General features: G+C 37.6%; 2 protein-coding genes across 2 annotated transcripts; one reads left to right on the top strand and one right to left on the bottom strand.

Moving 5' to 3' along the window:
* Nucleotides 1-1,912: 1,912 nt before the first annotated feature.
* On the top strand, nucleotides 1,913-8,587 carry LOC113345487 (mediator of RNA polymerase II transcription subunit 33A-like). The gene is made up of 12 exons (XM_026589258.1): nucleotides 1,913-2,484; nucleotides 2,640-2,750; nucleotides 2,952-3,299; nucleotides 3,504-3,808; nucleotides 3,918-4,009; nucleotides 4,155-4,518; nucleotides 4,769-4,979; nucleotides 5,216-5,330; nucleotides 5,603-5,764; nucleotides 5,886-6,546; nucleotides 6,904-7,110; nucleotides 7,248-8,587. The coding sequence occupies exons 1-12, from the start codon at nucleotides 2,204-2,206 to the stop codon at nucleotides 8,366-8,368; spliced, it is 3,978 nt and encodes a 1,325-aa protein (XP_026445043.1). The 5' UTR covers nucleotides 1,913-2,203; the 3' UTR covers nucleotides 8,369-8,587.
* Nucleotides 8,588-8,932: 345 nt separating this feature from the next.
* Nucleotides 8,933-11,313, bottom strand: LOC113345488 (pentatricopeptide repeat-containing protein At5g19020, mitochondrial-like). The gene has a single exon (XM_026589259.1). It carries the CDS (start codon nucleotides 11,075-11,077, stop codon nucleotides 8,960-8,962), a length of 2,118 nt encoding a protein of 705 aa, XP_026445044.1. The 5' UTR covers nucleotides 11,078-11,313; the 3' UTR covers nucleotides 8,933-8,959.
* Nucleotides 11,314-13,144: the final 1,831 nt, after the last annotated feature.

Raw genomic sequence — 13,144 nt, forward strand, 5'->3', positions numbered from 1 at the left:
AAACATTATCTTGTTACGTTGAAGGACTTGAAGCCACTATATAATGTTTGTGAAAGTTTCTTATGTTCGATCACACTGGTGAGTCGATGAATTGATTAGTCATCATGTGTGTAATTCTCATTTGATAGATATACAATAAAGAAAGAGGTTATAGACGTTTGGTGGATGTGGACAATATACACACATTGTGTATATTGTTGAACCACATTAAATCGAGTACTTTACTTGTTGATTTTTTTTATGAATTGCATATGTTTGGTTATGTTTCTATTTTTCCCATCATATATTGTAATAAAGATGTTCTTGGAACAATCCGAGAAATCTAGGACTTCTTATTGGCTATTTTAAATCGATTACTTTACTTGTTCCTTTTGTTTATGACTTGTATACGTTTGCTCCTCTTTCTATTTTTCCCATCATATATTGTAGTAAGGAGGTTCGTGAAACAATCCGATAAATCTAGGATTTCTTATATGCTATTTTATTTCCGCAAGTTAGCATGTAGATAGCTCTGAACATCGACCATTGATTTAGTAACGCCAATTGGCCCGACAATTGATACCATAGATTTTGGTTGGATAGAGAAATCTCTCTCTCTTTATTTTTTTTAAACGAAAAGGAAAATTCAAATTAAGAAGTGAGACTCACTAAAGCAATGAGTAAACACAAATAAAACTAAGCTAACAAGGCTAGCTTATAGGCATTATAGCTTTCCAATTGCGTATTTGGTTGGATAGAGAATTCTGAAGAGATAAGTTTTGGGATTTCTGGTTGGCAGAAAATTTTGAAGTCGAAGGATTTGGTTTCATCAAGTATGTGAATATTTGCTTTTACAAATATGAAGATGTAGTGTTTGATGTTATCAAGTATGTGTAGGATTTGATTTCATCGATTTTCGGTACCAAGCAACATAAACGTGTGCTTTAAAGTAATGAGATTATATCCAGTAATATCCATTCGGTATGGCTAAGATGGATAGTCTTGATGTTCGTATTGCTCTAGATTTGACATTGATACTTATTGAAGCGTAAACCCTATGCATGGCTTCAATTAAGTTTTGTTTAACCATATTAAAAAGTTAAAAATGCTAAGTGATTATGCTCTATACGTCGTACCATATGAGATTCTTGTGATTTGTCAGGAAAACATATATCGATTTTTTAAATGGATAGTGTTTACATGACAAGACACAGTACATCAAGAGTATCGTAGTTGTGATACAATTTGGTTTGTATAATGGTGGAAGTAAAGATGCAAATATTAGCATGTTGAAGTCTTATTATTTTTCCAAATCAAGAGAAAGAATAATTTTGGTTATCAATCGTCATCACATAGTTCATGTTGCTAACTTTCTTTAACTCAAATTTGAAGAATGTCAACGTGAATTCATACTCGTTCTTTCTTAATTGTTCGTTGCAATAAGAATTTAGTGAAATCTTGTAATATGTTAGTTTTGGAAACATTAACCATTGACAAATGTTTGATACGTTCTAGTTGTGAAGGGTTTGATTTCAGTATGAGTATTTGAAACATGTATGATATAAATAAAGTTGCAGAACAACGATCATTGAATATGAGATGTAATATTAATTGTGGTGGAGCTGTAGTTTCTTATTCTTATATAAGAGGTAGGTGTTGTCAACAGAGTTTTCAGGATTTGTTTGTCCGTGTTTGAGTTTAACATTTGTGGTTCAAAAACCGTGATTTGGAGTTTCTCTGGTACGGTTTCCATAAACTAGATATTTCGACAGGCAAGTGTTGCACCAGTGCGTTTTTTCTATCATTTCTCTCTTGTACTTGGGACCGTAGCTTGCTCCAAGCCGAACTCTGAACCCTATAAATCAAGATAAAAATCTCTTAAAACCCCACTCCACACACACACACACTGACTCGCCTTCACTTCAAATTAAATACTGTAATTTTATCAAACCCTCAAATTTGGACATAAAAGTCCAAGGGACCCGCAAACAATACCACTCCCTTGGACAAAAATAAATAAATATTCTCTGTTCCTCAAAAACAGAGAAGAGAAAAAACCTCTTCAATGTCTGCATCATCATCATCATCATCCCATGATCTCATTCACACTCTCATCATACTAACTTTGATTTACAGATTTTCAATTTCGTGATCTGGGTTTCTAATTTGGTTGTTTCTCGACTTTATTTATGATCTAATTAGTAAGTTGAGTAGTTTCTGAAAAATGGCTGTAATTGGACAAACAGCAACTAATGTCTGGGATCGTGTTTTAGAAGTAACTAAAATTGGTCGGAGTAAAGCTATCGATCCAGTGACATGGGTTACTCAAATCTCTTCAGTTTTGGGTTTTGGGGGTGTTTCTTTACCTTCAACTGAACTTGCAACTCTGTTGGTTTCTTACATTTGTTGGGGTAATAATGTTCCAATCTCATGGAAGTTCTTGGAGAAGGCGTTCACTGCTAAAATGGTGAACCCTATGCTGGTTCTTGCTCTACTTTCTTCCAGGTGCAAACCCTTTTTCTCTATCTTTTTATTGTTTTAGGTTTTGGTGATTTGATTTGAAATTGAAATTGTGTGATGGGGAAGTGGATGTTTTGGTGAAGTTGGGCATTGTGAATTTTGCTATTATATCATTTTCTTTTCTTAATTGATTTTTACAGGGTGATTCCGAGGAGAAGGTCTCAACCAGCTGCATATAGGCTGTTTATGGAGCTAACCAAGAGGCATGCCTTTTCATTTGCATCTCAATTCACTGGTTCAAATGACAAGAAGTAAGTTTTTTTTTTCGGGTTTATTTCATCCCATATCAGGAAAATTCACTTGATGGTCTTGTTTCCGATGATATAGTGTTGGACATGTTCGAATTGGAATAAAAAACTCCCTAGTTTTGGAAAATGTTGATGTTATGGTTTTGCATATGTTTATTTCTGCGAGAGTTAAATGCCGTGATACTGACACATCTGGTTACGCAGGTGCATGAAAGCCATAGATAATGCTCTTCATCTCTCAGAGATATTTGGTCTTCAAGCATCTGAAGCAGGCGTTCTTGTCGTTGAGTTTGTGTTTTCGATTGTATGGCAGTTAGTTGATGCAACTTTAGATGACGAAGGGTTGCTGGAACCGACCTTGGAAAAGAAGTCTAGATGGGCGACAAAGCCACAAGATATGGAAATAGATGGTGATGTTGGCTTCAGTGAGAGGATAACTGAACATCATGAGAGATTACAGAAAGCAAATACAGTGTTTGCGATAGATTTGATTGGTCAGTTCCTGCAGAATAAATTGACTTCCAGGCTTCTCTTCTTGGCACGTGAAAACATGTGAGATATGTGAACCTTTCAACTTGTTCTTTTTTTGGTGTTTAGTACTTCTGGAAAGATTTCAAATTCTAAATTCTAAATTCCAAATTGGTTTCATACTCAATTCAATGTGTTGTTATCTTTTTAGTTATGCAGTTAGTTAATTCAGATGTTGGATAGTTCAATAAAAAATTCGATTGATCATACCCTCTGACTTCTTCTTAGGCAGTCACATTGGGAAGGTTTCATTCAGCGTTTACGACTGCTTGCGGCACAGTCTTCCGCATTAAGGAGTTCAAATACAATAACACCAGAAACCCTGCTGCAGTTGTCATCAGATACACGTAAAATTTTATCTCGAGAAAGTAAAGGCGGTCTTCAACAAGAATTCCACGCAGTTTTGGCTTCTGGGTCTCTGAGTTCATCCGCTCATAGTTGTTCTTCAATTTGGCTTCCACTTGACCTGTTTCTGGAAGATACCAATGATGGATCACTTGTTTTAGCAACTAGTGCCAATGAAATTCTTACTGGTAGGGCACATCATAAGTTGTATGCAGTTTGACATTTCGTGCTCTCTTTAATTATTAGGTTTCAATTGCATGTATAATGTTAGAATTTAATGGCTATTAAATTGCACAGGTTTCATTAAATCTCTTCAAGCAGTTAATGGTACTACCTGGCACGACACCTTTTTAGGTCTTTGGTTTACTGCAATTCGGCATGTTCAAAGGGTAATATGTTTGTTTCAATAAGACCAAAAAATGTTAAAGAAAAAGGAATAAAGAGAGGGAGAAAGAGAACTAGTCCATCAAAAAGAAATATTGCTTCTTTTAAAAGCCCATTTCCTTCTTTAACAAGATTTTTGTAATTTTCCAGGAAAGGGATCCCATTGAAGGTCCTGTACCTCGACTTGATACTCGCTTATGCTTGTTACTGTCTATTACCACACTTGCAATTGCCAATATTATTGAGGAGGAGGAGGATGCCATAGCCGCTGAAAAGGAACAAAATAGCATGAATAACCAGTGGACTGACAGACAGGTTGTGGGGAATCGTCGGTTGGATTTGGTTTCCAGCTTAAAATCGCTGGGGGATTATGAGGCTTTGCTGGCCCCACCTCAATCTATTATTTCTGCAGCCAATCAGGCTGCGGGAAAAGCAATGATGTTTGTCTCAGGCCTCTCAGTAGAAAGTGGCTACTTTGATTGCATTAGCATGAGTGACATGCCAATGAACTGCTGTAAGAATCACTTATACTTTAATTTTTAATTTGAACAAATGATTCCTTTTATGGTTGGTTCTCTTTTGTGTAAGATAGATTTTTTTTTCTTCATATTTATTATACCTGTTTGGCTATCCCTTTTTCTTAAGTGTCAGTTTCTGAAACGGCTTGTTTATGTTTTTTTTTTCTTTCTTTTGAGTTGTTTGGTGTATTCTGGGGTTCCTGTGAATTATGTTAATTTTACTCATTCATTTATGTTTGCTTGCAGCTGGAAACATGCGGCATTTGATAGTTGAGTCTTGTATTGCTAGAAATCTGCTGGACACGTCAGCATATTTCTGGCCGAGTTACGTGAATGGGCGAATCAGCCAATTGCCTCATATTGCACCTGGCCAAGTGCTTGGTTGGTCATCATTAATGAAAGGGGCCCCATTAACTCCAGCAATGGTAAATGTTTTGGTTTCAGTACCGGCTTCAAGGTGTGCTCCAAATATCCATCTTTTGTTGTCAAACTAGTAATACTACACTACCATTACTAAATACATTTCCATCAGAATTTTGATTACTTTCGATGGTTTAGTTCATCAATGTCAAAACTGTCCAATTTCCTATATTCCCCCATATAGAAGTAAATGAGTCCCTTCCTCTTCTTTTCATGTCCTTCGCTTAATTTACTGTAGCAAGTGACTGATTATGCTCATGGTAATGGTGGAAGCTTAGCGGAGCTCGAAAAAATATTTGAGATTGCAATAAATGGATCAGACGATGAGAAGGTCTCCGCTGCCACCATTCTCTGTGGAGCATCTCTGATTCGAGGTTGGAACATACAGGTAATGAGGTTTTTATTATATTTTATTTATTTTTGTTTTCTTATTCGTGTATGCATAAAACACAGATTTTCGTTTTTTAAGAGGGATAGCATGAATCTTATGTATTCTTTCTCTAGACTCTTCAAAGGAACTTCCTTCCTATCCACTAAGGTTGGTGTTTGTTATATATTTTAACTTTAATTCTAGGTGAAGAAAACTTTTCGTTTGTCGATGTCTATGTAATTTTTTTTTTTAATTCTAATCCACTGTGACCCTTTTCATGCTTCATGTAGGAGCACACAGTCTGTTTTATTACAGAACTGCTATCTCCTCCAGTTCCTGCAGATTATTCCAGGAGCGAAAGTCATTTGATAGCTTATGCTCCTTTGCTGAACACCCTTCTTGTTGGCATGGCAGCCGTTGACTTGATCCAAATTTTATCGCTGCATGGCTTGGTAGGCTTTTACTTGTACAATCCCATAGTGTTATGTAACCTCGTCACCTAGTTCGCTATTATTAAGTTTATATCAATGCAGGAGGATATTATCGTTATATTCTCATGATCCTTTAATCTAGGTTCCACAACTTGCGGGTGCGTTGATCGCCATCTGCGAGATTTTTGGTTCATGTGTGCCGAGTGTCTCATGGACTCTTCCAACAGGAGAAGAAATCAATGCACATTCAGTTTTTTCGAATGCGTTTACTCTTTTGTTGAGGCTATGGAAATTTAATTATCCGCCTCTCGAACATGTCATTGGAGATGTTCCCCCAGTCTGGTCCCACTTAACTCTTGAATATCTTTTGTTGGTGCGGAATTCTCAATTAGTAGTTTCTGGCGACACGCCAACAGTTCAAAGTAGAAGCCGAAGAAAATCAATAGTCAGAAGTTCATCATTTGTGGAACCCGTCTTTGTGGACTCGTTTCCAAAATTGAAAGTCTGGTACCGGCAGCATCAAGCATGTTTGGCATCAACCCTTTCTGGTCTTGTGCACGGAACCCCAGTGCATCAGATTGTTGATAACCTTTTAAACATGATGTTCAGGAAGACAATGAATAAAAGTGGAAACCAGCCTCTAACTTCCGGAAGTAGTAGTTCATCTGGTCCTGGAAGTGAAGACGCCTCTCTAAGACCTAAACTACCTGCTTGGGAAATCATGGAAGCTGTTCCTTTTGTGGTCGATGCTGCTCTTACAGCTTGCTCTCATGGAAGACTTTCGCCTCGTGAATTGGCCACAGGTTAGTTTTGATTGACTTACAATCTAAATAATTACTTTTTACTCCCAAGCAATATAGCTCAACTCTTGTTGAATAGTATTGTCAAATGTTAACCAACTTCAATAGATAATTAGAGGAATATGTCAATGAAAATATTGTTTGTTTTACGAAACTCAGTCATCATTTAAGAGCTGAAATCTATTCAGCAATTTTTCTATCTTATTTTTTCGAGTAAAGAAGGCAGCAGCAAAACCTTTTTAAGCAAAAACTTCGTTCATTATTCTAGATAACTTCTTTTTACATAAGTTCCTTACTTCATTGTTGAAATTTTACATTTTTTTTATGGGCACTAGTTAACATTCATTACTGGGGTTTCAGGCCTCAAAGATCTAGCTGATTTTCTTCCTGCATCATTGGGAACCATTATCAGTTACTTTTCTGCCGAAGTAACTCGTGGAATTTGGAAGCCAGCGTTTATGAATGGAACTGATTGGCCAAGCCCTGCAGCAAATCTCTCGTCTACTGAAGAACAGATCAAAAGAATTGTAGCTGCTACTGGCGTTGATGTTCCGAGCCTTGTTGCAGGTATTTCCTTGTGACCATCAAACACCCTTAAGCTATGTGTTCACAAAAAAAATAATTAAATGTTCTTAATATTCCACATAAACAGTTCAGTAACTTCTCATTTTATGAATCAATGCCCTAAACTTTGTTGCTGTCAGGAGGAAGCTCTCCTGCAACACTTCCACTACCTTTGGCCGCTTTTGTAAGCCTTACAATAACCTACAAACTCGATAAAGACTCAGAAAGATTCCTCAACCTTGCTGGTCCTGCATTGGAAAACCTTGCAGCAGGTTGCCCGTGGCCATGCATGCCGATTGTGTCTTCCCTGTGGGTCCAGAAAGTGAAGCGCTGGAGCGATTTCCTCATCTTCTCTGCATCACGCACAGTTTTCCACCATAATAAGGATGCTGTAGTTCAGCTTCTCAAGAGCTGCTTTACAGCTACACTAGGCCTTAGTGGTTCACCTATAACGAGTAATGGTGGTGTTGGAGCGCTTCTTGGCCATGGATTTGGTTCTCATTTTTACGGAGGATTTTCCCCTGTTGCCCCTGGGATTCTCTATTTACGAGTATATCGATGTATTAGAAATATTATGTTCATGACGGAGGTGATTCTCTCTCTCTTGATGGACTCGGTGAAGGAAATCGCAGCTAGCGAACTGCAAAGACAAAGAATGGAGAAACTGAAAAGGACCAAATATGGGACGAGATATGGGCAGATTTCTCTTGCCGCAGCAATGAAACAGGTGAAGCTCGCAGCATCACTAGGAGCTTCACTGGTGTGGTTATCTGGTGGGGCACCTCTTGCTCAGCGCTTGATCCAAGAGACATTACCATCATGGTTCCTATCTGTTCATGGATCAGAACAGGAAGGAAGCTGTGGAGGGATGGGTGCAATGTTAGGTGGTTACGCACTAGCATATTTTGCGGTTATGTGTGGAACATTTGCCTGGGGTGTAGAATCTGTATCAACAGCTTCAAAGAGACGGCCTAAAGTAATCAGAACCCACTTCCAATTCCTAGCAAGTGTGCTCGATGGGAAGATCTCACTTGGTTGTGATTGTGCTACGTGGCGTGCATATATGTTGGGATCTCTGACTTTGATGGTCGCTTGCACACCGGAGTGGCTGTTGGAAGTGGATGTAGACATCTTGAAGAGATTATGTAAAGGATTGAGGAATTGGAACGAGGAAGAGCTTGCTGTGGCTCTGTTAGGAAGAGGCGGAAATGCGACAATGGGTGCAGCTGCTGAACTGATTGTTTTAAGTAGTAGCGAATGATTCACCTCTTTCTCCGAGAATGAATGTTGTACAGTATGTTTTAGAGGTTATATTCCTACTTTTGTACCGTAGAAATCCGACTTCTCATACTAGTAGAAGACCAATGGTCTATGTAGAAATCTCCATGTACAGTTGCAGAAAGTAATCTATTTACAATAGATAGAAATTGATGGATGGTTTTGCAAGAGTAATATGAAAGTCGAGGTTGTTGTCTCTTCACTTTACATTCTACGTATAAAAACAGCTAAACTAAACTGAGCCTGCACAGACTCGTTACATTTGACCAAAAGCTGAACCTTAAAAAACAAGAACTAGCAACCAAGTATCTGTTTTTTTTTTCTTGGACAAAACACACTCTTGCTAGATTTTCATATCAAGAAAATTTTTATGTACAATATCAAAAGAATGTGCCTTAAGCAAGTGAAAGCACAGTATAATACCACAGGCTTTACCAATCACTGCAGTATGTTTACCTTTATAGCTGCAGATTCTAAATATCACTGCAGCCAGAAAGAAATTCCTGCAGTCAGGCTGAATCAAGCGACTCAGAAGATGTATATAGCACTCTCGGGCTAAAACAGCATGAGCTCATCAAGAAACATCACTGCGCCCAGGCACCTTCTGCACTCCCTGGCGCAGCATTGCGTTTCTGACTAAGAAAACTTCGTCCCACCTCCCTGCATCTGCATATGTATTCGATAGCAGAACTCTACCACCACCATGAGTTGGCTCCAACTTCTCAAGACTCACTGCAGCCTTCTCTGCAATTTCTACATTTCCATGAGTCTTGCAGGCAGCTAACAATGTGCCCCATATCACGACATCAGCCTTCATTGGCATGCTTGCTATCGTTCTCTCGGCCTCTTCTAGCCGCCCGGCTCTGCCTAAAAGGTCGAGGAAACACCCATAGTGCTTAATATTTGGATTGATGTTGTAAAATTGCTTCATACGCTTAAAATAGCTCTCCCCTTGCTCAACCAATCCGGCATGGCAACATGCTGTCAGGACCCCTAAAAATGTGACTGAATTAGGTTTTAAGGGGGTACTTTCCAGATCCGAGAATATGCTAAGCGACATTTCAGGGTTCCCATGCACAGCTGCCCCAAAGATAATTGCGTTCCATGGTGAAACAGACTTTGCCCTGTTTCGTTCTTGATTGAACAGCTCCAGGGCTTTCTTAATACTCCCACACTTAGCATACATATCAATTAGTCCCGCGGTTAAATTATCATTCAGAGGAATGGACTTATCAAGTATGTAATCATGAACCCATTTTCCATGTTTTAATGAACCCAAATTAGCAATTGCGGAGAGAATGCTTACCATAGTGATTTCGTTAGGTTGAACCCCACTAGTTAGCATTTCTTGAAAAAGTTCAAATGCTATTTCAGATTGCTCATTTTGAGCGTAAGCTGAAATCATAGTGCTCCATGAAACGACATCTCTCTTTGGCATTGAATTGAATGCTTCACTTGCTAAATTAACCATGCCATTAGTAAGAAAACCAGCAATAAGAGCATTCCATGACGGGATATTTTCTTTACACCCTAATTCAAACTGCAAATGAGCTAGTTCTATCTTCTTACAAGCTGCATAGAAATGGATAATTGTTGCTTGCATGAACACATAGCAATCCAAGCCAATCTTTATGCTTACACAATGCAACTGCTGACCTCCGGTAATATTCATCAAACGTCCACATGCAGAAACCAAATCCACAGTCAGGACCTCGTTGGGTATAAAACCATAACATAACATCTCTCGAAAAGTTACCAAAGCTTCATGTAACCTATCTTTTCTGACAAATGCACCAATCATCGTACTCCAAGAAACCAAATCTTTTCCAGGAAATTTCTCAAAAAGATATCTTGCAGCGTCAACACACCCCGCTTTTGAAAACCCATTTAGCATAACATTCCAAGTAACAAGATTCCGCTCCGGCATCTCATGAAAGATCCTTTCTGCATCATCTAATCTAGAATCTACTGAATAAATATGAATCAAGTTAGTGGAAACAAGGATAAAACCTTCAAGCCCGGCTTTAAGGGTTAATGCATGAACCATACTTCCATAACACATCCCATCTAAACGCGAATAACTGGAAATTACACTCGCCAATGTGACCTCATTTGGCTTCAGTCCCACAAATCTCATTTCCTTACAAACCTCTAAAGCATCATAAAATCTATCATTTTGAGCTAAACCCATGACCATTGTAGTAAAAGATACACAATCCTTGTTCGGCATTTCTTCAAACAATCTACAAGCATTATCTAATCTACAAAGCTTTACATACCCAGATATCAATATATTCCAAGAAGCAGTATCCAAAACCGAACATGAACCAAATAAACACATTGCATAATCAATTCTACCACACTTTACATAAAGATTAATCAGACTATTCTGTATATAAATATTTGAGACCAACCCAGATTTCAATACCAAAGAATGAATTTGTTCTCCTTGAGATATCGAAAAATGGGATGAACAGAACTTGAGAGCTGAAACTAAAGCGAATTCGTAACTTGGTTTATTTCGAGCCAGTGGGTCATCAATGAACAGTGAGGCACTTTCCTTGGGCCAATTTGGCATCTCTGTAAGTCCTTTTCTAGATATTGTTGAAACCCATTTTCTATTTGAATGTGAGGTTGAAGGGTTTGAGATTACAGAGTGAAGGAATGTGGTGGGTTTGAAGGATTTACTCATGATGATCAGTTCATATTTACAAATATTGAGGGGCAAACTCACATGGCCCTTTTTTTCTTTTTTTCTCCCTCAACAATTACAAAAATCGATTTACTGTTTTTCATACTAATCAACTGTTCAGAATGATCAACCATATCATATCCTCATTTTGTTGATCATCAAGATGTACCATTTTAAACAAAGGGAACGAAGAAGGGTGTTTGAACCTCCGTTAAACAAAGACCAAGTCTCTGTGAATGAAGTTTTCGAGAGGGAGATACAACGGGAAAAAAAAAACAGTGGACAAGAGAAGGGAATGATAAAGAATCAACCTTTGTACTATATAGTTTTTTTTTTTTTGGATGGAAAAAGTAATATATTAATCAAGCAATAAAGTACATTTAGAATATCTTTCTTTTCAAAAATATTGGACATCACACTAGATTGAGATATCCTTAGCTGAATTTGATAGATATATGTTGAAGATTCTTTACACGAGCTTCTTTTGCTATGTGATCTGCTGCCGTGTTAAATCTTCTGTTAATATATTGCACCTGAGCTTGAGGGAGTTTTTGCAAAATATTTTGAGTCTTCATTATGGTGTTACCCACGCTCCAATCTGGGATCTTGTCCGCCTTTTTTATTGTATCCGCTAACATCTTGCAATATGTAACTAAGGTGACACTAGATAAGATATTCTCACTTAGCCATGAAGACGCTTTTAATAGAGCTTTTGACTCGGCATGGAAAGCCGATAAAGCCCTAACTGCTCCAGCTGCAATGTACATAAATGTTTCGTTGTCCGCTGAGTATAGGATAAAAGCATATCCCATAGTTCAATTTTCCTTTTTAAACGCCGTATCTATGAACATTATCCAGTCTAAAGACAAGCTTGGCTATTTATCCTTGTAATCCATATTTGGTTGAAATCTTTTGGTCTTCTTGATATTCTCTTGTGGATATTGTTGAATGAATTCGTTTATTTGCTCAATAAGAGAATTTGGGTTTGGTTTTATTTTGTCGAAAACTACTGAGCATCGGTACTTCCAGATGAACCAGGAGATTGTTGCAATCTTTCCAGAATAATTAGCGAAGTCAGGTCCCGAAATCCATTCTTTAATCCAATCCACTATTGAGTCTGTATTAATTCTTGTATTAACTACATCTAAAGAGAGACCAAACCAAATCGCTCTAGCAAAAGGACAAGCTCTTATTAGTTGTTGTTCGGTTTCTGTCGTTTGGGTATTACACATTGGGCATTCTGTGATAAAATCCTTATTATGGGCTCCTAGTCTAGCATTGGTTGGAAGCGCTTTCTGAGCTAATTTCCAAATGAATAACTTGATCCTTGGTATCACATTGATTTTCCAGTTTTTTTGCCAAAGAAATTCACCAGAGTTGTTGTTTTCCTGATCTTGATTTACGAGGAAAGTATATACATTTTTCCAGCCTGCCACTTTTTCTCCCCTTTTAGTGTCAGATGTTTTATTTTGTTGTATGAGTCAAAATTTATTGCTGTAATATTCTTTGCTTAATGCCGCCTTGCTAATAATGAATTGTTACGATTTTGCTATTTGAACAGCAAGTGGACAGCTACTTGACAGCAAAACTGATGTGGCATTGAGAAGTAAGTAGCTTTTTTTATTTATCTAATTCTTCTTTAAAAAAAAAACGAGTTAATTCTTTAATTCTTTAAACCGTTGGATGTACCCGACGGTTCATATTGAAACCAAATACTTTAGAAACTTGGCAGCTGAACAAAAAGGAAGTCCGACGTTTCCTATTCAGTTTCTTTTTTTCTTCCCAAAACAAATCCTTAGGGTTTGTTCGTCTTCGTAAAACAATTCTGGGTATCCTGCGATCAAATCTAGGGTTCTCTTCGAATCTTCCAATAGAAAAAATTTATGTGGTGGTAGTTCCAGAGATCACTACCATTTTATCTCAAACTTACTAACAAGGTAAACTTAAAAACCACCTCTATGTTTATTGTATAAGATTTTTTGAATGCCAAAATCATCTTGATTGTTTAAGGTTTGATACAAATCGTATTTTATAAAGTGTTTATAATTCTTGTTTCTCTTCTGTTAG

Source organism: Papaver somniferum, unplaced genomic scaffold (genome assembly GCF_003573695.1).
Source record: "Papaver somniferum cultivar HN1 unplaced genomic scaffold, ASM357369v1 unplaced-scaffold_81, whole genome shotgun sequence".
NCBI classification, from domain to species: domain Eukaryota; kingdom Viridiplantae; phylum Streptophyta; class Magnoliopsida; order Ranunculales; family Papaveraceae; genus Papaver; species Papaver somniferum.